The sequence below is a fragment of the Nerophis ophidion genome, linkage group LG06 (assembly GCF_033978795.1).
Source record: "Nerophis ophidion isolate RoL-2023_Sa linkage group LG06, RoL_Noph_v1.0, whole genome shotgun sequence".
In the NCBI taxonomy this organism is placed as follows: Eukaryota; Metazoa; Chordata; class Actinopteri; order Syngnathiformes; family Syngnathidae; genus Nerophis; species Nerophis ophidion.
The window spans coordinates 36,623,663-36,648,246 of NC_084616.1; the positions used below are offsets into that span (position 1 = coordinate 36,623,663).

At 42.0% G+C, this 24,584-nt stretch overlaps 1 protein-coding gene across 1 annotated transcript in view; it reads left to right on the plus strand.

The window, feature by feature from the left end:
* Positions 1-24,265, plus strand: part of nt5dc2 (5'-nucleotidase domain containing 2) — a 32,663-nt gene extending 8,398 nt beyond the window's left edge. Inside the window, exons 2-14 of the mRNA XM_061903632.1 lie at positions 3,288-3,472; positions 3,570-3,644; positions 4,373-4,428; positions 7,233-7,326; positions 10,732-10,860; positions 12,448-12,508; positions 12,588-12,690; positions 12,761-12,862; positions 13,745-13,826; positions 13,937-14,023; positions 15,492-15,632; positions 15,725-15,789; positions 23,214-24,265. Of these exons, the coding sequence (XP_061759616.1) occupies positions 3,288-3,472; positions 3,570-3,644; positions 4,373-4,428; positions 7,233-7,326; positions 10,732-10,860; positions 12,448-12,508; positions 12,588-12,690; positions 12,761-12,862; positions 13,745-13,826; positions 13,937-14,023; positions 15,492-15,632; positions 15,725-15,789; positions 23,214-23,475 (1,442 nt within the window). The 3' untranslated portion in view covers positions 23,476-24,265. The remainder of the gene's footprint in view (positions 1-3,287; positions 3,473-3,569; positions 3,645-4,372; positions 4,429-7,232; positions 7,327-10,731; positions 10,861-12,447; positions 12,509-12,587; positions 12,691-12,760; positions 12,863-13,744; positions 13,827-13,936; positions 14,024-15,491; positions 15,633-15,724; positions 15,790-23,213) is intronic.
* The last annotated feature ends 319 nt before the right edge of the window (positions 24,266-24,584 follow it).

Below are 24,584 nucleotides of genomic sequence, written 5' to 3' on the forward strand. Positions count from 1 at the left end.
ATGAGCCAAAAGAACCCGATAGGACTCCTTCTTCAGCTTGACGGCATCCCTCACTGCTGGTGTCCACCAACGGGTTCTGGGATTACCGCCACGACAGGCACCAACAGCCTTGCGGCCACAGCTCCAATCAGCCGCCTCGACAATAGAGGTTCGGAACATGGTCCACTCGGACTCAATGTCCCGCACCTCCCTCGTGACATGTTCAAAGTTCTCCCGGAGGTGTGAATTGAAACTCTCTCTGACAGGAGACTCTGCCAGACGTTCCCAGCAGACCCTCACAATGCGCTTGGGCCTGTCAGGTCTGTCCGGCATCCTCCCCCACCATCGCAGCCAACTCACCACCAGGTGGTGATCGGTAGAAAGCTCCGCCCCTCTTTTCACCCGAGTGTCCAAAACATAAGGCCGCAAATCCGATGACACAACTACAAAGTCGATCATGGAACTGCGGCCTAGGGTGTCCTGGTGCCAAGTGCACATGTGGACACCCTTATGTTTGAACATGGTGTTTGTTATGGACAATCCGTGACGAGCACAAAAGTCCAATAACAAAACACCACTCGGGTTTAGATCCGGGCGACCATTCTTCCCAATCACGCCTCTCCAGGTTTCACTGTCGTTGCCAACATGAGCGTTGAAGTCTCCCAGTAGGACAAGGGAATCACCCGGAGGAGCACTTTCCAGTACTCCCTCGAGTGTACCCAAAAAGGGTGGGTATTCTGAACTGCTGTTTGGTGCGTAAGCACAAACAACAGTCAGGGCCCGTCCCCCCACCCGAAGGCGAAGGGAAGCTACCCTCTCGTCCACTGGGTTGAACTCAAACGTGCAGGCTTTGAGCCGGGGGGCAACGAGAATTGCCACCCCAGCCCGTCGCCTCTCACTGCCGGCAACGCCAGAGTGGAAGAGGGTCCAGTCCCTCTCGAGAGAACTGGTTCCAGAGCCCTTGCTGTGCGTCGAGGTGAGTCCGACTATATCCAGCCGGAACTTCTCTACCTCGCGCACTAGCTCAGGCTCCTTCCCCCCCAGTGAGGTGACGTTCCACGTCCCAAGAGCTAGCTTCTGTAGCCGAGGATCGGACCGCCAAGTGCCCTGCCTTCGGCTGCCGCCCAGCTCACAATGCACCCGACCTCTATGGCCCCTCCTATGAGTGGTGAGCCCATTGGAGGGATGACCCACATTGCCTCTTCGGGCTGTGCCCGGCCGGGCCCCATGGGGACAGGCCCGACCACCAGGCGCTCGCCATCGTGCCCCAACTCCGGGCCTGGCTCCAGAGCGGGGCCCCGGTGACCCACGTCCGGGCGAGGGAAATCTGGGTTCATTTTGTTGTAATTCCATAGAAGTCTTTGAGCTGCTCTTTGTCTGATCACTCACCTAGGACCTGTTTGTCTTGGGAGACCCTACCAGGGGGCATGAAAGCCCCCAGACAACATAGCTCCTAGGATCATTGGGACACGCAAACTCCTCTACCACGGTAAGGTAGCAGCTCAGAGAGGAGAGTTGTATATTTTACATAAATCATGTCCATTGTGTATTTTACGTAAATAAAATAGAAGGTTTAGTCTTAATACATTCACACTCCAAATTACAGATGTTTACCCATGTAGAAATTGAACAACATCCACAGCAAACACTGCACACAAGTATTGTGGCTCAACACAATTAAACCTAAGATGTAGCGTTATCACACATTATTTATATAAAAGCGTTAATATAGAAGCCATAGTTGCTTTCTGTTGTGTCGAACACGGCCGAGAAGATACTTTGGCTTCGCTTGTATTTTTATTTCAGTTTTTTTCATTTCTGTGTGAATGTATTCATTTGTTATTTATTTAATTTGTTTGTGTTACAAAGTGAGTGTGTTCGAAATTGCTATGAAAGTAAAAAAAGGTAGGATTAAATAAGTTCTACTTCTTCCTACTCTTTTTTTTTTTTTTTAACATGTTATAATGAGAGACTGAAAATATGTGTTGTACCACAGTGGTCCCCAACCTTTTTGTATCCGCGGACCGGTCAACGCTTAATAATTTGTCCCGCGGCTCGGGGGGGGTGTCCTTTATTTTCATTTTTTTTTTCTTCTTTGTCATGAAAAAGGGACGTTTTTGTCATGAAAAAGGGAGGTTTTTGTGGTTGGTGCACTAATTGTAAGTATGTATTGTGTTTTTTATGTTGATTTTTTTTTTTTTTTTTTTAGATAAAAAATTATTCTGCGGCCCGGTACCAATCGGGCCACGGCCCGGTGGTTGGGGACCACTGTTGTACCATACTGTAACTGTATGCATGTTCAATATGAATTAAAACCATAAACATCCATCCATTTTATACCGCTTATTCCCTTTTTTGGGGCTGCGGGGGGCGCCGGCGCCTATTTCAGCTACAATCGGGCGGAAGGCGGGGTACACCCTGGACAAGTCGCCACCTCATCGCAGGGCCAACACAGATAGACAGACAACATTCACACTCACATTCACACACTAGGGCCAATTTTAGTGTTGCCAATCAACAGGTGCATGTCTTTGGAAGTGGGAGGAAGCCGGAGTACCTGGAGGGAACCCACGCATTCACGGGGAGAACATGCAAACTCCACACAGAAAGATCCCGAGCCTGGGATTGAACCCAGGACTGCAGGACCTTCGTATTGTGAGGCAGACGCACTAACCCTTCTGCCACTGTGAAGCCCAACCAAACATAACTTATCATTATGTTGGTGAAATGAAATGATCAAATTTGAACAAATTGACTCACAGGGAGCATGCATGCTATTATATGAATACATGCTAAATTGATAAATGTTTACCTGTATATGTCTTTCCTGCGTTGTATACTTTGTTTATATTTTACAATATGAACCATTCATTGCTTGAAATAAATAGAATAATTAGATAAATTAATACAAATATTCCTTCCCAACAGTGTTTACTTCCTCACCAAGTAGTAAACACATCAGCGTCCCCAATACACATTTTTTATTTTTAAATGCATATTTTGTTGTCCAGTTGCTGTTAAAAAGTACATTTTCAGTTTCTACTTTTTTTTTTGTTCTAGGTGTTATTTGTTTAAATGCAAGCCGTCTTCCGCTGACTCACTGTGATCCTTACACCTTGCTGTTGCCCTATGCAGAGAGGAAGAACTGCATTAAGTAGCCCTTCTTTAGGGAGATTGATTTCATTTTTTGGGTGCTATTTGGTGGGATAAAAAAGAAGCCTTGGCAGCCCCCTATTGAGGCCAAAGGTTTCAAGTTGTTTCTGAAATATTTTTCATCTTTAATGAACCTACTACTTCTCCACTACCAGAGCTCATTCCACCAGGCGCATGCAAATCCCTCAACTCTTCCACTATCTACGCCAACAATGAGGTCAGCCTGGCCGAAGTGGACATCTACGGCTTTGACTATGACTACACGTTGGCTCTGTATTCGAATGCACTCAACACAATGATTTACAACACAGCCAGGGACTTTCTTGTTGAACACTTCAAGGTATGTGTGCCAGTTTTGAAAAGTGTTTTTGGCAATGCAACTTTCAAAAATGTTTCCTAATGATACAAATGTTTCACTTTGTCATTCCTCTCTGCAGTACCCTGCGGGTATCCTCAACTATGATTACATTCCCAACTTTGCAACACGGGGGCTTCACTATGATATTCAAAAGGTAAGGGATCTTACATCGTTCATAGGAATTGTTTATATTTTTGTGAACCACTAGCCTTTTAGCTGAAACCTGAAGTGGACCTCCCGCAGAGACACAATCAGAAAAAAGGCAGAGCAGGAGATGTACTCCTGCCTCAGCTCAAGAAGTTAAACCTACCCCTGGAACTGCTGATCATGTTTTACACCTCCAGTATTCAGTCTGGTCTGTGGACCTCCATCACGGTCTGGTTTGGATCTGCCACCAAGATGGACAGACACAGACTGCAACGGACAATTAGAGCTGCAGAAAAGATTCCCCCCATCCAGGACTTATGCTGATCCAGGGTGAGGAAAAGGGCAGGTAGCATCACTGCAGGCCCCTCACATCCTGGGCACCAAGTGTTCTAACTCCTCCCCTCCGGCAGGCATTACAAACCACTGTACGCCTAAACAACCCATCATTTTTTATCCCGGACCTTCAATCTAATGAAGGGTGTGAAATAACTCTAGAAATATTCTGTCACTGTGAATTTGTTAACTCATCATATTTTTGCTTTTTGCTATTTTCCCTACTGCACTTTTGTCCTATTAGCCTTGCACTTATTAGTTATTTAAGTTCTTGTTTATTATTTTGTTAATCAATAATATTTATTGTTCACATTGAACAAAGAGCACACAGTCTACCAAGTCAAACTCCTTGTGTTAAACATACTTGGCCAATAAAGCTGACTCAAAATCTGATTCTTTAAGGGTCTTCTGATGAAGATTGATGCTTTCCATTACATTCAAGCAGGAACAGTATACAGGTGAGAAGGGAGGCTACGGGTGCAAGGGTATAGACTTGCATACATATTTTGTATACACTAAACTGTTTTAGTAAATCTTGACTAACATTATATAGGGATTAGAATTTTTAATAGGGATCAACAGAGATGTTTTTCTCTGGACTGATACTGTTTATTAGTAGTCAAATAGGCCGATAGGAGCTGTTATTCGTTTGCAGTAAAACTTAGATAAACATGAATATTATACATAAGTAAACAGCTCGACAAGGTTTTAAGTTGTCCTTTTAAAATTATTTTTTAGGATATGGCGGGCCAGTAGCGCTATTTTTGAGGTTAATTTAGCACCGAACAACTTTAGGAGGTTTCACAACCACATTTTTACGTGTGTAGAAGAGGAACATCGTTTGCATTTCAGAATATGTGACATCTCCTGAAAATTGGTAAAAATATGGGATTTTTCCACATCACAATAGCTGTTTAAGCTAATCAAATTTTATATCAGTAGCAATACATTGTTAGGTTTCCTCGTGAGGAACCCTGAAATAATTTTTGGTTGTGGGTTTTAAGTTTATTATTAACATGGATAGAGTTTTAATATGATATGTCACATATTTTGCATATTTTTATTTCTCTTTACAACATGTCCAAAAGGAGTGGGATGAAGCATAATCTATTTAATCCTACCCCTTTCACACTACATTGCAATTACTAACGCATATGTTCAATTCCTGTTGTCAATTTGTAATTCAATTAAATGGAATGATTGATATGAAATATATGATTTCTAGGTATGGCAAACATTTGAATAAAACTAATTCTGGGATCCTCTATGTAGTGTATAGATGAGAAATCTTTCAAGCTGGCTGACACAATTTCTTCCTCAATGTTACAGAAATGAGCTGCTGCTTTTTTTCTTCACATATTATATAGTCTTCTATTTGTCAATTTACACAAAGTGTGGATTTTTGGCAGAGATTTATTTTCTGTCATTTTCACGTCCATCCATCTCTTTTGTGTTGTAATTTGATTTGATTTGAGTACAAAACATATAAACTCGCTGCGCTCCTTAAATCAGCCCATGCACGCTGTGAGTGTTGCGAACAGAGGCATGTCGTGCAATTGCTGCATTTGCGAAAACACACAGCACGGGAGGAAAAGGGAAAGAACGAAGCAATGCCAGGAAGGAAGGGCAGAAACTGTAATTCCCGGCAAAGAAACTGTAATTCCCGGCAAACAAATGGAGGTTCTGACAAGTTTTTGTAAACTGGGGAGACGTGCTTCGGTGATGAGCACTCCAAGGAGAAAAAGAGGGGTAGGGTTGGGGGACACTGGGTATTACTACTAATTTACCCTTTATCACATTTAAAGTTGTTTTTAGTTATCCAAAAAAAAAAAAAAAAAAAATATATATAATATATATATATATTAGGGCTGCGAATCTTTGGGTGTCTCACGATTTGATTCAATATCGATTCTTGGGGTAACGATTCGATAATATATCGATTTTTATTTTATTTTTTATTTTTTTTCGATTCGATTCGATTCTCAATTCAAAAACGATATTTTTCCGATTCAGAACGATTCTGTATTCATTCAATACATAGGATTTCAGCAGGATCTACCCCAGTCTGCTGACATGCAAGCAGAGTAGTAGATTTAAAAAAAAAAAAAGCTTTTATAATTGTAAAGGACAATGTTTTATCAACTGATTGCAATAATGTAAATTTGTTTTAACTATTAAACTAACCAAAAATATGACTTATTTTATCTTTGTGAAAACATTGGACACAGTGTGTTGTCAAGCTTATGAGATGCGATGCAAGTGTAAGCAACTGTGACACTATTGTTCTTTTTTTTTTTTTTTTATGAATGTCTAATGATAATGTTAATGAGGGATTTTTAATCACTGCTTTGCTGAAATTATAACTAATATTGATACTGTTGTTGATAATATTCATTTTTGTTTCACTACTTTTGGTTTGTTCTGTGTCTTGTTTGTGTCTCCTCTCAATTGCTCTGTTTATTGCAGTTCTGAGTGTTGCTGGGTCAGGTTTGGTTTTGGAATTGGATTGCATTGTTATGGTATTGCTTTGTAGTGGTTTGTTGGATTGATAAAAAAAAATAGATTTAAAAAAAAATGAGAATCGATTCTGAATCGCACAACGTATTCACCCCTAATAAATCTATATACAGTATTACACTGTACATATACAAAACTATGGATGGATGGAACGATGGTACAAGCCCAAAATTTGGAGATACTTACACAATCACAACACAACTGATGGTCCCAAACCCATTGATAAAGCAAGAAATTCCACTTATCAGCCCTGATAAGGCACACCTGTGAAGTGAAAACCATTTCAGGTGACTACCTCTTGAAGCTCCTTGAGAGAATGCCAAGAGTGTGCAAAGCAGTAATTAGAGAAAAGGGTGGCTATTTTGAAGAAACTAGAATATTAAACATGTTTTCAATTATTTCACTTTTATTTTTGTTAAGTACATAACTCCGCGTGTTCATTCATAGTTTTAATTCCTTCAGTGACAATCTACAATGTAAATAGTCATGAAAATAAAGAAAAACCATTAAATGAGGTGTGTCCAAACTTTTGGCCTGTACTGTATGTGTATAAGAATATGCCAATACTGATAAAAGAAGGCCAATATCGATATGTCAAAATGCCAAATATGGCCGTCAATAGTCAGCCCGGCCGATCAATAGTTTATATTAAACATGACATCTATAGAGGCATTGGTTGACGATGTTCTGACGCAACTTTTGTGTCTTTGTGTGCATCTTTATTTTGATATTTTATTGATACCAGGGGTCTGCAGCCAATCCCAGACGAGGAGATCCTGCAGCTTTATGGGGGAACTTACCACATCCCCCTGCAGCAGGATAGTGGCTTCTATGGAAAGGTGAGTTTTTTTTTTTGGTCACTTATATTCAGGGCTGCCACTCCCTACAAGCAGATTACTCGCTGTGTGCAGGGCTTGGCGGCCCATGGGGGCCCCGTTTTGTGTGAGGAAGCGCAAGTAAAATGGCAATTTATTAACGACTGGGCACTTCATATGGCATTTCACCGCAAACGTATTCCTAGCTCCTTCATGCTCCTTCTAAGAATATGATGTCAAATTTCTCTTGACATAGGGACAAGCGGTAGAAAACGGATGGACGGATTGTCACTGTCCTGCTGTGCGCAGGTTTAAAGCTGATCTCGTTAAGTGTACGCACTGGGTTTGAAATTTGGCTGCAGTTGTTTCAATAAGGGTTCAGGAAGGATAAAACTGCATATTTTGTTAAATTAATTTGTTCTTAAGAAAAACATATTTGAACAAGTTATTTTAGTACAAAACATACATCATATTAAATTCAAATTTGATAATTAAAAAGTTTGTAATACGATTAATTAATCACATTTTCATTTAAATGAATCTGAATGTAATTGTCTTTATGACTATTTTAACATACAGTAACAACTCATTTGCAAGGCATTAGACTCTATATAACATATCTGGCTTCTCTATTTCCAGGCCAAAGAGCAGAATTGTATTATATTTGAATGCCTGACAAATTCCTAAAAATGTAAAGTAGTATATGTTTTAGTTGTCTATGACCATAGCTCCAGTTGTAATTTTTTTCCTAATAAGGGGAACAATTACATTTAAAAAACCTTTAGTCCTCTGGGGGCAATTAAGAGGCACTTTTTCTTAAAATTTTGCCCATTGTTTGCAATCATTATGAAAGATAAAATGACAGATTTTTTTTTTTTTTAATGCACTCTAACTGTTAAATAAATGTAAATAAAAGTCCACTTACAATGGAGCCAATGGGACATCCTCTATTCCGACCATGAAACCCAATAAATAACCATCCAAAAACTGCAAACAATACTCAATTGACATTTTTTGTGACTTGAATCTTAAACAAGTATTAGTGATATTATTATAACCGCTGGGCTTCACGGTGGAAGAGGGGTTAGTGCGTCTGCCTCACAAAACGAAGGTCCTGAGTAGTCCTGGGTTCAATCCCGGGCTCGGGATCTTTCTGTGTGGAGTTTGCATGTCCTCCCCGTGAATGCGTGGGTTCCCTCCGGGTACTCCGGCTTCCTCCCACTTCCAAAGACATGCACCTGGGGATAGGTTGATTGGCAACACTAAATTGACCCTAGTGTGTGAATGTTGTCTGTCTATCTGTGTTGGCCCTACGATGAGGTGGCGACTTGTCCAGGGTGTACCCCGCCTTCCGCCTTGTAGCTGAGATAGGCACCAGCGCCCCCCGCGACCCCAAAAGGGAATAAGTGGTAGAAAATGGATGGATGGATGAATTATAACCGCTAAAGCAGATTAACTATTTATAGCAGCGCCATCACTACTGAGCTGCTTTCTCTCCTCTGAATTTGTGGAAGTTTATTGTAGATTATAAATAATCCCTCTCACTTTGATAGTAGAAGGATGAGGACATAATCTAACAAGTTGGTACACTTTGACAGCCAATTTAGACCTGAAAATGCCGAGAAAGACACACATGCTTGTTCCCACCCCCCTTTTTCTTCAAGGATTACTAGTCATTCGTCATCTAAACAGGATTATAAAACGATTCTATCAGTCAGTATCCTACAGTAAGTGATGTGTTATTATGGTGGTTGGCTCTCATGAAGAATGCAGTGAGTAGTAATCAGTGATGTTGAGGAAAAAAGGCACAATTCATACAAAGATTAGATTAGATTAGATTAGATAGTACTTTATTTATTCCGTCAGGAGAGTTCCTTCAGGAAAATTACAATTTTCAGCACAATCCCATTCAAGATCAGACAAACATTACAGGGAGACAGAACAGGATCGCTGACGGGTCTGCCGGCTTCCAGCGCCCCTTACAAAAAAGATGACATACAGGTAAACAAGGGGGGGGGGGGTAGAAGATTAAAATAAAATTTAAAAAAACGGTCTTATTTCAGTCTGCACCCCCTGGAGAGGGGGTGCAGACTGAGGCCAAGGGAAAAACAACAACTCATAGATAGCCATAGTACACATCCCTCTTCCATGTGTGTAAGAGGGAAACATCAAAGAACACAGAGGACATTAAAGACATTAAAGCAGCAGATACAACCAGACACTTCTACATACAGCTATGAATAAAAAGTCAAAGAAACTTATCCACTGTGGTGGCCTCTGCGGTGATCCACGCCATTGTCCGCTGGGGTGGAGGGAGAATGGCCAGAGACAGAAGCAGACCCAACAAAGCAACCAAGACAGCCGACTCCACTCTCGGCCAGTGTCCAATCCGCATAGATGAGCGAGGATACGTCCAAGGTGACTGAGGTGTCCGACACCTGCTCACCCAGTCGAGACACCGCGAAGTGATAGCTCCGCAGCCCTGTCCCCTCATCCGCACCTCCTCCAGGTCCTCCAAAACAGACTCTGGTGTGGCCCAGCAGCTGGTCTTCATGGCCAAAAGGCCCCCGGGAGGCAGATCCAGAAGTCCACAAAAAAAGCACCACAGAGGTCACGAAAGTGTGTGGCCCAGCAGCTGGTCTCCATGGCCAAAAGGCTCCCGGGAGGCAGATCCAGAAGTCCACAAAAAAAGCACCACAGAGGTCACGAAAGTGCCACCCCTTGTCACACAGTCCCAAAGGGTCCCGGACCAAAATGCAAAAAAAAATATAATAACACATAGAAACAAGAGGGAAACACAAAAGGATGACACAAGAGCACAGAGCTCCTGCCTACAGCAGCCACTACAGCAGCGCCATCATGGAAAAAAAAAAAAAATAAAAAAAAAAATAAGTGCAGTTTCCCTAAAGTTATAAATGTATGGATTTGGAATGCAGTCTGTCGAATGGTATGTTAATGAAACAAAATGTCAAGGATTCGGTCCTAATCTCATCCATGCACTTTAGGATTAAAAATGGAACTGCGCCCTGAAATTCCATTCATTTGGCTTGTATGCTTACATAAGTGAACACTGTCAATTTTATGAATCTCATTTTCTCCATTGTAGCAGTACTGTCGGGATTTGTAACAGCATGCTTCCAAAATAATTGGTTCCTTGTTCAGATTTTTGTCAGCCTCTCACTCTGTTAGATGGAACCATCACCAAGCTTTATTCAACACATTTCTTCATTAAGAGACACTCATACTGAGGTTTGCAATGTAAATAGCCTCTCCTTCTTCAAAACCATTTTGAAACATCTGCCTGCCCATGTTTGCAGTGCAGTGGTGTAAGTTGAAAAAAGGAAACATTTAAATCTTTAAGTTACTTTGTTTGTGTAAAAAAGAACTAACAGCTAATGATGACAAGTAAGATTACAATTTGCCTAACAGGGCCCTAAGGTGAAGCAGTTTATGGACATCTTCTCTATCCCTGAGATGACACTCTTGGCCGTGGCAAATGATTTTTTCATTACCAACGACATTGATTATGATCCGGTTCATCTTTCTAAAGATGTGTCCGTAAGTATGACTCTTAATAGAACCCCTCCTCAATATAAAACCTTTATAAAGCTCATCTGCACAGGCTGAATTATTTAGCTGTATTTTGTTCTTGTTGTAATGGTTGGGTTTCTATTCAAAGGTCTTTCAAATGTGCAACATTTCTTTTTAGAGAAAAGCAACATTTAGATAAGTGCATGTTTGTGAATGTGCTTAGTGTGTGCAGTGGACCCACATTCTATGTGACTTCCTGTGTCTCAACACTAATGTTATCATAGAGGATATTTGGCTCAATATACTCAAGTTACATGGGGACAAAGATCACATTGATAATTTTATCAATGCACTTACAATTTTTTTTTTGTCCCTTCTGCTAATCAATGAACACTAAGCAGGACCGTTGGACACATGCTCATTAGATCCAAAAAGAAGATACCCGTTCTGAAATGTTTATTGTAGGTTTATCAGTTCTTTTGAACAGTGATTTTTCCAAAGCAATTTTCCGCATAAGTGTCCATTCAAGAACCCAACAAAAATAACACAAAACACTTTTTTTAATAGATACTAAATATAATTGAACTTGCGGAAGACAATACCAAATACAACATGATAAATAAAATGCAAAAAAAAACATTTGACACCACTTTTGCTTTTATTGAAGACGCTTGCTGGGGAAGAGTTGTACAGCATGTACTGTACAATCATTTCCCATACTGGCCCAATTCAGTTGACTAAACCGTCCCTCATACAACCTCTGTTAACTAAGAACCTTTCCATTACAATACAAACAGACGCCACCCTCTTACTTTGCTCTGTAGTTTTTCTTGAACTCCATTGTATCCCACTTTCATTATCAAAGTGCTGACACTTGTAACTTTCTTTGCCTTCATTGTTTGTTGTTTTGCATTTATTTACTACCTTATTTTTCGGACTATAAGTCGCGGGTTTTTTTGTAGTTTGGCCGGGGGTGAGACTTGGCCAAACTATTAAAAAAAAAAAATGTTTTTATTTTTTTTTGGTTTACCCCCCGCTGGACTGTGGAGAAGACTGCGACTTATAGTCCGATAAATACGGTATATAAAAAGCACAGATATTAAGTCACCCAACGTGTAGGATTATTTGATTCTGTGCAATAATATGTGAGCATTTGGGCTAGTTTGTTAGCTGCAATGATTGACCGGGGGATAACCAAGACACTATAAGAAAAAAATGGCAATGTTTTGGAGAAAATTTTAGTTGGAATCCTACAAAAAAAATGGAAAGAATGAAAACTGTGAATATACACAGTTGAAAGACATGGCAGGTCAGGTTCTTCAGTGGTCAGTTGCTGGTATTCAGATCAAGCTGAGGCATGTCAATGCCTGCTCCACCTCATGTTTTTAAACCTCTCGTTCCTGATGAGAGGTACAGTAATGTTAAATACTGTTTCTCACATTCCTCTGTCGGAAGCAGAGGAATCTGCTGGGCTACATGGTGAAAGAACCACTAGGTTTTTACTAAGGTTAACAAATAAGGTGAATAGTTACAGGACCATACAAGTTCTACCTGTTAAAGTGTGCGCAAAAACACAATAACAATGGTGATGACATTTCCCTTTGTGACCTCCAGGAAGCGATTGGCATGGTACACCTTAAAGGCTTAATGTACAAATGGATAATGGAAGACCTTGGTAGGAATCTTAAAGTTGAAACTATGAAAAGTTCACCTGTTGACCAAATAGGTGTCTGAGTTGTATTCTTTCTGCCTAGACAAGTACATTCTCAGAGGAGAAGAGACAGAGGCAGTTTTGCACCGACTTGTCAGTCACGGAAAGAAACTCTTCCTCATCACAAACAGTCCCTTCAGTTTTGTGTAAGTGCTGTGGGCTTGCACTCACAACTGGATATAAGGTGTTTAAGTGTTTGTTTGTTTTTATGTGAAGGGATAAAGGAATGACGCACATGGTGGGAAAGAAGTGGAGGGACTTCTTCGACGTCATCATTGTGCAGGCAGACAAACCTCACTTTTTCACTAACTGTATCAAGTATGTACAATGTAATGTATCAAGTAAGTACAGTAGTACCCCAACTTAAGAGTGTTTTGAGATAAGAGCTGACTCTCTGCTAAATGTCATGCTTAAAATTTCAAGCAAAAATTGGAGTTACAAGTATCCCCGACATTGGTTTGCGTAGCATATGTCACAGTGAACTATGTTAGATCCAAACAAAACATTTGGTCTTACTTGCTCGCATTAACTTATAGCTAGAGGTCAAAATAACTTTTTGTTTGCTTTTTACATGAATGGGAAGGAAGAAAGTGCTGAAAAAGGTGGATGATTTTCATTGAATTAAAGAAAAACATGACAGTGGGTAGCCAACTTGCCGAAGCAATTTAAACGTGTCACTTCTAGTCTGCACCATACTGAAGCAAAATGAGTCTAACACCAGCCAAAAGTGTTAAAGTAATATTAACGGTGCGCATTTATCCATGAAAACATGGAAAAGTTGCTATGGTGTGTTTGACAGAGAAGCAGCTGGAAGGAGATACCATAGAAATCCACTCTCCAAGGTAAATGCGATACATTATTATTACATTACTTCATAAACCAAATGTAGTTACTTGTACATTCTATTGAATAGTTTTTTTTTTTTCAGTATTTCCTATCCAAAAGTTTTTTTCATTTTGAAAAGGCATGTTACGATTTTGGGGGGGCCAAGCACTAATTGAATTGATTTCAATTAATTTCAGTGGGCTTGAGATAAGTGTGTTGAGTTAAGAGCGCCATCACAGAACCAATTAAGCTTGGAAGTTGAGGTGCTACTCTACTATTTAGCGTGGTTAAACAGCATCTCGAATCACGTCACACTTGATTAACTCATTTTAGATTGTGCTGAAGCTATTATTTATATTGCTGCTACTCTTGCAGACCCTTCAGACGCCTAGATGAGAACGGAGATCTTCGGTGGGAAAAAATCAGCAGTTTGGACAAAGGGCACATCTACAAACAGGTCATTATGTGTGTCACAATAAGTAGATTACTTCTAGGTGGAGAACAGCAATGTGTGGTCCCCACATCACACAGTAAAAGACTCATTGGCTTGTTTCTCTGTTTCTTCAGGGAAACCTGTTTGACTTTCTCAGGTTGACTGGCTGGCGAGGGTCAAAGGTTCTTTACTTTGGAGACCATCTCTACAGTGACTTGGCGGTAAGTATCAATGTACTGTAATCTATTTTATTTCATAACGATCCCTTTAGGCGGCACGCTTGCGTAATTGCACACTGTTCCTGTGTTCTCAGATCTAAGCACCTCAAATCCATGCCGCGCATAAAATCAAGTCCAACCTGAACTGTAAATTAAAATAAACACAATTTTTTTATGTACCATTTAGCAATGCGAGTATGAGTGACAGCTGACAAAAAGCAGTAACAGATAAAACTATGTCCAGTCAATTGTTCCAGAAAGATGGTAGTTGTTTGATCAACAATCCCTTCATTGTGCAAAACTGGTTACTGTCACGCCAAAACAACATCTTCAAAACATACTTTCTAGCAAAACTGGTTACTGTCAGCCGTAACCACGACAAAACCAATAAAGAACCCGTCATATCAACATGTTTTGCCATCGCTCACTTACACCAGTACAGGCGCACCAAGGCCCTCAGGTAACAAGCTTGCGTACGCAAAAAAATCTGCTGTACGCCGTCTTTCACGGCAAAGATAAGATGTATCAAAACTGACTGTGGAAATGTGCACTGCCTCACTACAACTCCATAGCTGTCTTACGCTGTTGTATTTCTACAGGTTGTGGATACTTTAGTGACACACAGAGGTGACGCTTTGTAACAGTTCACATAAAAAAGTGCCAACTGTTACCCATCACACTGATTGATGTGCCCATCGGAGACATATGAACAAATAACCTCCAGATAATGGATTAAATGCCTTATATTAATATTCATATTTGTGTGGAGTTATATCAATTTAAGGAGACGATCATTTCGCCACCTGTTGCTCTCAAAACGTGATCCTGCGACTCCTTGGCCATGTCAGGCGGACAGCAGCAGCACTGGGTGCATATACGGCTGCTACCACAAGAATATCTCCTGTATTTTATTAATAAATTGAGTAATGAAACACAAGTTAGTCTATCATATCCTTTGTGATTATGCTGGCATGTTTAAATGTAATACATTTTACCGCAATTGTTAAAGTTAAAGTACCAATGATTGTCACACACACACTTGGTGTGGCGAAATTATTCTCTGCATTTGACCCATCACCCTTGATCACCCCCTGGGAGGTGAGGGGAGCAGTGGGCGGCAGCGGTGCCGCGCCCGGGAATCAATTTTAGTGATGTTTTTAATGAATATTTACTACTATGCTACTAAATTTTAATGTTGGTTATTATGGTGGTATTTGTAAAACCAAGTGTGTTCTTAGGTGGGACCTGAAAAAAAAAAGTTACAGAACCACCGATCTGCAGGAATTGGAAACATAATACAATATGGACTGGTGTTGTAGGGTTGAATATTCAACACTAGAGGGCAGTACATGCTTTGATTGCTGTGTTTACATATGTGCTTTGTTATCCTTTCATTTCCTCAATTGCTTGTCTTATGTTGTGTTTAAATTTTCTAAAGCAGACCAAATTGACATATTTTACTGCATAACAGGACTTGATGCTGCAACATGGCTGGCGTACAGCCGCTATTGTACCGGAACTGGAAGATGAAACCAAAGTTGTAAGCACAGAACGGTATGCTCTCAGCCTCACGTGGCTCCAGGCCCTCACCGGCCTGATGGAGCGATTACAGGTGAGATGTTAAAAGTTTGTGATGCCTGGTTGTTCAAAATGCAACTCAAAAGACCACAAACATTATGATTTTGACTATTCCTTGTTATCTAGATACATCGTGACGCAGGGTCTAAACAAGTTTTTGAGGAATGGCAGCAGGAGCGGAACGAACTCAGGTGAATGACTTAATTTTCACTTCCAGATTTATTTTACTTAAAGCAGCGGTTCTATCTGAACTGGACAATTTGTTAATATTAAAAGTAGATCACTCATGACTTTGGAAAGGCTTTTTTCATTGGCAGGATACGTGTCTACTTGTTGATCTGCTTGGCTTCTAAATCAGTTGTTCTCAACTTGTCTTGCTGCAGGACCCACCATCTCAATTAATGACAGGTTGCTGGAATTAAGAAAAAAAAAACTCATTTTATATTTAATAAAAAGGCAGTTTGACTTTGACTTAGTGCAAAATAACTCTTGTTTAATGAACATTTCAGGAAAGAAACGCAAAATGAAAATGATTTTAACAAAAAAATGCCTGCTAACTTTTGGTCTCTTCTTGATAGCTCAGCAGACAGTTAACCAGTTTTCAATTAAGACTCAAATTGAGTTCCATTTTAAAAACCTACTTTTAACCACTGTACAACTGACCATACAGAAATAAAGCATGTCACCATATAACTTACATATACTGTACACAATCCTTTTAGGTGACGTTCCACATAAATCAAATGCATTTAAACAAATGCAACAACCTGATGCTAATTTACATGAAAAATCCAATATACATGCTAGCTATGAGCATTAAAAATTTTACGTGGCGATTTTGAGCACTTCCAAACATGACAACTAATGTTTACATTCCACTTTAACAGCTGATCTGTGGAATAGTATTGTATTGAATTGTGAAATATTCTTTTCCCACGTGTTAAAAAAAAATAAAGGTAACGCAAAAAACCAAAAATGATTAATAAAAGAAAATGATAATAAAAAAATACTTAGTGATTTTTCGAACATGTTTACAGTTACATGTTTATGGTTTCACATTCCAATCAGTAATAATTCAATACTTGAAGGGCAGATCTAGTCCAGTGGCTGGTGCCAAAACTCAAAATATTCCATCCATCCATCCAGCGGCTTTACTTTGAGCTCCTCCCGGATGGCAGAGCTTCTCACCCTATCTGTAAGGGAGAGCCCCGCCACCCGGCGTAGGAAACTAATTTCGGTCGCTTGTACCCGTAATCTTGTCCTTTCGGTCATGACCCAAAGCTCATGACCATAGGTGAGGACTCCTTCTTCACCACAACGGATTACTGAAGACGCCGCACCTATCCGCTTGTCGATCTCACGATCCACTCTCCCCTCACTCGTGAACAAGACTCCGAGGTACTTAAACTCCTCCACTTGGGGCAGGGTCTCCTCCCCAACTCGGAGATGGCATTACACCCTTTTCCGGGCGAGAACCATGAACTCGGACTTGGAGGTGCTGATTCTCATTCCAGTCGCTTTACACTCGGCTGCAAACCGATCCAGTGAGAGATGAAGATCCCGGTCAGATGAAGCCATCAGGACCACATCATCTGCAAAAAGCAGAGACCTGATCCCGCGGCCACCAAACCGGAACCCCTAATCACCTTGACTGCGCCTAGAAATTCTGTCCATATAAGTTATGAACAGAATGGGTGACAAAGGGTAGCCTTGGCGGAGTCCAACCCTGACTGGAAACGTGTCCGACTTACTGCCGGCAATGCGGACCAAGCTCTGACACTGATCCTACAGCGAGCGAAGCGCCACAATCAGACAGTCCGATACCCCATACTCTATGAGCACTCCCCACAGGACTTCCCGGAGGACACGGTCGAATGCCTTCTCCAAGTCCACAAAGCACATGTAGACTGGTTGGGCAAACTCCCATGCACCCTCAAGGACCCTGCCGAGAGTATAGAGCTGGTCCACAGTTCCACGACCAGGACAAAAACCACACTGTTCCTCCTGAATTTGAGGTTCGACTATCCGGCGTAGCCTCCTCTCCGGTAAATAGACCTTACCGGAAAGGCCGAGGAGTGTGATCCCATGATAGTTGGAACACACCCTATGGTCCCCCTTCTTAAAGAGAGGGACCACCACCCCGGTCTGGCAATCCAGAGGTACCGCCCCCGATGTCCACGTGATGCTGCAGAGTCTTGTCAACCAAGACAGCCTCACAGCATCCAGAGCCTTAAGGAACTCCGGGCGGATCCGGGCGGATCCTTGCCACCGAGGAGCTTTTTAACTACCTCAGCAACCTCAGCCCCAGAAATAGGAGAGACCACCACAGATTTCCCAGGCCCTGCTTCCTCATAGGAAGACGTGTTGGCGGGATTGAGGAGGTCTTCGAAGTATTCCTTCCACCGATCCACAATATCCGCAGTCAAGGTCAGCAGAACACCATCCGCACCATACCCGGTGTTGACAGTGCACTGCTTCCCCTTCCTGAGGCGGCGGATGGTGGTCCAGAATCGCTTGGAAGTCGTCCGGAAGTCGTTTTCCATGGCTTCCCCGAACTCCTCCCATGTCCGAGTTTTTGCCTCTGCGACCGCTGAAGCTGCTCACCGCTTGGCTTGTCGGTACCTGTCTACTGCCTCCAGAGTCTTATGAGCCAAAAGAACCCGATAGGACTCCTTCTTCAGCTTGACGGCATCCCTCACCGCCGGTGTCCACCAACGGGTTCGAGGATTACCGCCACGACAGGCACCAACTACCTTGCGGCCACAGCTCCAGTCAGCCGCCTCGACAATAGAGGTGCAGAACATGGTCCACTCGGACTCAATGTCCAGCACCTCCCTCGTGACATGTTCAAAGTTTTTCCGGAGGTGGGAATTGAAACTCTCTCTGACAGGAGACTCTGCCAGACGTTCCCAGCAAACCCTCACAATGCGTTTGGGCCTGCCAGGTCTGTCCGGCATACTCCCCCACCATCGCAGCCAACCCACCACCAGGTGGTGATCGGTAGAAAGCTCAGCCCCTCTCTTCACCCGAGTGTCCAAAACATGAGGCCGCAAATCCGATGACACAACTACAAAGTCGATCATGGAAGTGCGGCCAAGGGTGTTCTGGTGCCAAGTGCACATATGGACACCCTTATGTTTGAACATGGTGTTCGTTATGGACAATATGTGACGTGCACAAGAGTCCAATAACAAAACACCACTCGGGTTCAGATCCTGGTGGCCATTCTTCCCAATATCGCCTCTCCAGGTTTCGCTGTCGTTGCCAACATGAGTGTTGAAGTCCCCCAGTAGGACAACGGAATCACCCGGGGGAGAACTTTCCAGTACTCCCTCGAGTGTATCCAAAAAGGGTGGGTACTCTGAACAGCTGTTTGGTGCGTAAGCGCAAACAACAGTCAGGACCCGTCCTTCCACCCGAAGTCGAAGGGAAGCTACCCTCTCGTCCACCGGGTTGAACTCTAACGTGCAGGCTTTGAGCCGGGGGGGCAACAAGAATTGCTACCCCAGCTCGTCGCCTCTCACTGCGTGCAACGCCAGAGTAGAAGAGAGTCCAGTCCCTCTCGAGAGAACTGGTTCCGTCCCTCCACCCGAAGTCGAAGGGAAGCTACCCTCTCGTCCACCGGGTTGAACTCTAACGTGCAGGCTTTGAGCCGGGGGGGCAACAAGAATTGCTACCCCAGCTCGTCGCCTCTCACTGCGTGCAACGCCAGAGTAGAAGAGAGTCCAGTCCCTCTCGAGAGAACTGGTTCCGTCCCTCCACCCGAAGTCGAAGGGAAGCTACCCTCTCGTCCACCGGGTTGAACTCTTACGTGCAGGCTTTGAGCCGGGGGGGCAACAAGAATTGCTACCCCAGCTCGTCGCCTCTCACTGCGTGCAACGCCAGAGGAGAAGAGAGTCCAGTCCCTCTCAAGAGAACTGGTTCCAGAGCCCTTGCTGTGCGTCGAGGGGAGTCCAACTATATCCAGCCGGAACTTCTCTACCTCGTTCCACGTCCCAAGAGCTAGCTTCTGTAGCCGAGGATCGGACCGCCAAGTGCCCTGCCTTCGGCTGCCGCCCAGCTCACATCGCACCCGACCTCTATGGCCCCTGCTATGAGTGGTGAGCCCATTGGAGGGGTGACCCACGTTGCCACTTCGGAGCCCCGCCAGGCCCCATGGGGACAGGCCCGGCCACCAGGCGCTCGCCATCGTGCCCCACCTCCGGGCCTGGCTCCAGAAGGGGGCCCCGGTGACCGGCGTCCAGGCGAGGAAAATCTGAGTCCTTTTCTTTTGTTATTCATAGAGGTCTTCGAGCTGCTTTGTCTGATCCCTCACCTAGGTCAGTTTGCCTTGGGAGACCCTACCAGGGGGCATGAAAGCCCCCGGACAACATAGTTGCTAGGATCATTGGGACACGCAAACTCCTCTATTACGATAAGGTGGCAGCTCAGAGAGGAGAACTACAAATATTGATAGTCCAAAACCAGGAGGGTGTGCCTGGGTAAGGAGGATTTCGCCCTATTGTATTGAGAAAAACAACTGTTTTAATGCAAACGAGCAAACCTAACTGTCAAAGCCAATGACAGTCGTTGAAGTGTAATTTCCCCTCGTTAGCATTAAGGTATTGTGTGGCAGAACGGTTGCTGTGGATCTACTACTACCAGTCAAATAGTCTGAATCACCCACATTAGCATTCCATTCAGTTGTAAACAAATTACAAAAATGGCATTGTGGTCACCTTCTGTGACCAGAATGTTTTTAACTCCTGTTATTTGTTGGAGGCTAAATTGCAGTCTTTTAGGAATGGTTGAAAGGACAGTGTTGTATGTGAGAGACAGGTGGTGTCTCAGACCACCTCTTCTGTTCAGGGATGGTTTTTCAACCTTGACATAAAGGGCTTCCCTCACCACTCTTTCGTACCATCTGTCCTCCATGTCCAGAATCTGTATATTTTTGTTCTCAAAGGAGTGCTGTTTCTTCCTGCCGTGCAGGTAGACAGCAGAGTCTTGGTCTGAAGAGTTTGCCCGTCTATGTTATTTCATCCGTCAGCTTATTGGTTGTTTTGTTTCCCCAATATATGAATAAAGCCTACTGAGGTACTGGCACCAGCCCCCGGACTAGATCTGACCAATTTTAAGTTTATGATCATGAACTGATGAGAGGCGAAACGTCTTCTAAGACAAACCAAATAGTCCAGTTGCGATCAAATGAATGCCCTGAGATTAGCAAAATGCTGTTCCTGACATAATCATTAAACTTGTTTTATGTGTTGGTACAGATTATTTTACAGTACATTAAATTCAAACTGCACTCGAATGTATTTTCATTCAGTATAAGATACAGAATTTGAGTTTTAAAAACACAATCTGGGTCACTGCTTGTTTGCCAAAGCACTGGTGAGAAGCACTGATGTATACAAGTGAATAAATAATACAAATGATAATTTACCATTTAAAAGTGTTGTTTAGTAAATGTTAACTTCACATAAAAGTCTTATAGTGATCACTACACCAATTAGAATGTGTTTACTGCAGAATGTTTGTGAGGGCAAGCAAAAAAAACAAAATAACATTGGGAGGAAAAAAAGTTGTTCTCTTTATCCCCACAAATTATAACGAAAAACAAGCAAAACCATGGTTCTAAAACCAGGTATGGACATTAGCATGAGTTACCTGTACCGTTGCACCTCCAGTAAGCACAATTATAAATTTGAACAAAATGACAGTTGTCAGCTGTTAGCTTGTATTACCTTGATCAGACATGGCAGAAATGTCTCTTATAACAGTGGTCCCCAACCTTTTTGTAGCTTCGGACCGGTCAACGCTTGAAAATTTGTCCCACAGACCCGGGGGGGGGGTTCATAAAGAAATACAATTGTGTGCTTACGGACTGTATCCCTACAGACTGTATTGATATATAATGTGTATATTGTGTGTTTTTATGTTGATTTAATAATTTATTTAAAAAAAAAACAACATATATTTATTTGTTTATTTTTTTTTTAATTTCTTGTGCGGCCCGGTACCAATCTGTACTGGTTTACTGCCCGGTGGTAGGGGACCACTGTCTTATAAGATGTGGTACTCTGTATAATCCTGCACGCGACAATCCGCTATAATAAAAATAATGATAATAATAAAAATGTTGACATTAATCGAGATCGAATGATAGGGAAAAATTAATCGAGATCATTTGTTTTGCCATTTCGCCCAGCCCTACATACACTACAGAGAGTTGGCACAACCTCAAGGAGCATTAATACACGGCACAACGCTGTGTTAAAGGGGAACATTATTACAATTTCAGAAGGGTTAAAACCAATAAAAATCAGTTCCCAGTAGCTTATTTTGTTTTTCGAAGTTTTTTTCAAAATTTTACCCATCATGGAATATCCCGAAAAAAGGCTTTAAAGTGTCTGATTTTCGCTATCTATGAAGCCACTGTCCATTTTCCTGTGACGTCAACCAGTGATGCCAATACAAACAAACATGGTGGATAGCACAGCAAGATATAGCGACATTAGCATGGATTTAGACTCGGATCTCAGCGGTTTAAGCGATTCAACAGATTACGCATGTATTGAAATGGATGGTTGGATTATTGAGGCAGACAGCGAAAACGAAATTGAAAAAGAAACTGAAGCTATTGAACGAATAGCTATTGACGCTATTGGGCGATCGCCTTCTAACCAACGATTGAGTGTCGCAGGATATCCATACATCTCTGTGCCATGTCAGCTTTAGCATCGCCGGTAAAATGTGCAGGAACAACTTAAGTATGTTGATTGGTAAGTGTTTGTGTGGCAGTAAATGTGGGTGAAGGGAAACGCTGGATGCAAATATAGCTACAAATGTACATACAGCTAGCCTAAATAGCATGTTAGCATCGATTAGCTGGCAGTCATGCTGCGACCAAATGTGTCTGATTAGCACATAAGTCAGTAACATCAAAACTCACCTTTGTGATTTCGTTAACTTTATATTTGGAAATGCATCTGCAGGATATCTATACATATCTGTGCCATGTCTGCCTTAGCATCGCCGGTAAAATGTGCAGACCAAACGATCGGGACTTTGTGACACTGGAGCAACTTAACCTTTAGTTGTTTTACTGAAAACATGAGAATCTCTGCTCTAAGTCATGTGAATAACAATTAATACTTATTAAAAACCTTGAAAGCTGACTGGATACATGTCTTTTATAAACTGTACCTGCACCTACACAATTATGTAATGCATTGATTAATCACCCCTATTTTCATGGTATTGTTTATGTAAATGCCCATGATACTGTATATTCCCCTCCTGTGTTTATAAAAAATATTTTCTTTAAAGTTCTAGAATGCTATATAGTATGTTTTTATACAGTGTTTTACTATACCTGCATGATACCCAAAGTGCTTTACTGTGTACATCACATTCACCCATTCACACACTGATGGCAGAAGCTGCCATGCAAGGCGGTACCCAGGACCCATCAGGAGCAAGGGTAAAGTGTCTTGCCCAGAAACACAACGGCTGGATTTGAAGCTGGATTTGAACCTGGAACCCTGAAGTTGCTGGCACGGCTACTCTATCTAAGCCACGCTGCCCATAATTGCTTGATAAAGCTTACTTTTCCTTTTTTGTGTCCCAGGGTGATGACCAAGAACTTGTTCAACCCTCAGTTTGGCAGCATCTTCCGAACGTGCCACAACCCCACGTACTTCTCCAGACGCCTGTCTCGCTTCTCAGACGTGTACATGGCTTCCCTCAGCTGTCTTTTGAACTACGACCTGTCGTACACCTTTTACCCACGTCGCACCCCTCTGCAGCACGAGGCTCCGCTGTGGATGGATCAACTGTGCACCGGCTGCCTGAAAACACCTTTTCTGGAGGAGATGTCTCAAATCCGTTGAGCGCCAGAGCAAAGATAGGTTTCAATTTTTGGGATTGGTTGACACTTTGTTACCTTGTATGACAAACATATGTGGACTGTGGTACAATGCTCTACATCATGTCCAGTTTAGCTAATAATGTAGACATAGCAGTCTGGACTGCTTTACAATTTTTTTTTCTTTTACGCACAATTCACTTTTTACCTTAGACCGTGCATGTGCAATTCAGTATTTCACCCAGCAGCCATTTACCTCTTACTATGTGTCTGTAACGTGTACATGAAGGAACATGTTCGCTTTGTATTTTTGATTTGCAAGTGTATTGCTGTGGTCAATCAACTCTTAGTGTTTGTTCCCACAGGTGCTTATTATTAAACTGATATTAGGAGGTGACATGACTCAGTAGGTAAAGTAACAACTAGATCAGCTATCAAGATGATTGATGCTTTTAGATCACTGGTACACGCAACTTTAACATCATTTTATCTCCACATATTTCATGAGTAACAATAATTCTTTAACCGAGGCGCCACAGCAGCAACCCTTTTGCTATTGTTCATATTTTGTTCCGAGCCAGCTTTTTTTTGGTGTCACCCACAAGGAGTAATTGTTACAGCTAATACACTATTGCATTCATAAGAGTATTAAATATGCGGGCTTTTCCCTTTCAAGATCACTTATGTTTACTCTAAATGATTTTATCCATGTACACTATATATTGTCTTAAATATGTGACTACCAAATGTTGTCTGTGGCAATGTAGCTCATGTCAAAAATGTATATTTCAATAAACGCAGTTTTTTACTGGAAAGGTGTACTCTCAAAATGCCATCCATAAGGTCAGTGGTTCTCAAATGGGGGTATGCGTGCCCCTGGGGGTACTTGAAGGTATGCCAAGGGGTACGTGAGATTTTTTTTTTTAATACTCTAAATATAGCAACAATTCAAAAATCCTTTCAAAATATATTTATTGAATAATACTTAAACAAAATATGAATGTAAGTTCATAAACTGTGAAAAAAAAAATGAAACAATGCAATATTCAGTGTTGACAGTTAGATTTTTTGTGGACATGTTCCATAAATATTGATGTTAAAGATTTCTTTTTTTGTGAAGAAATGTTTAGAATT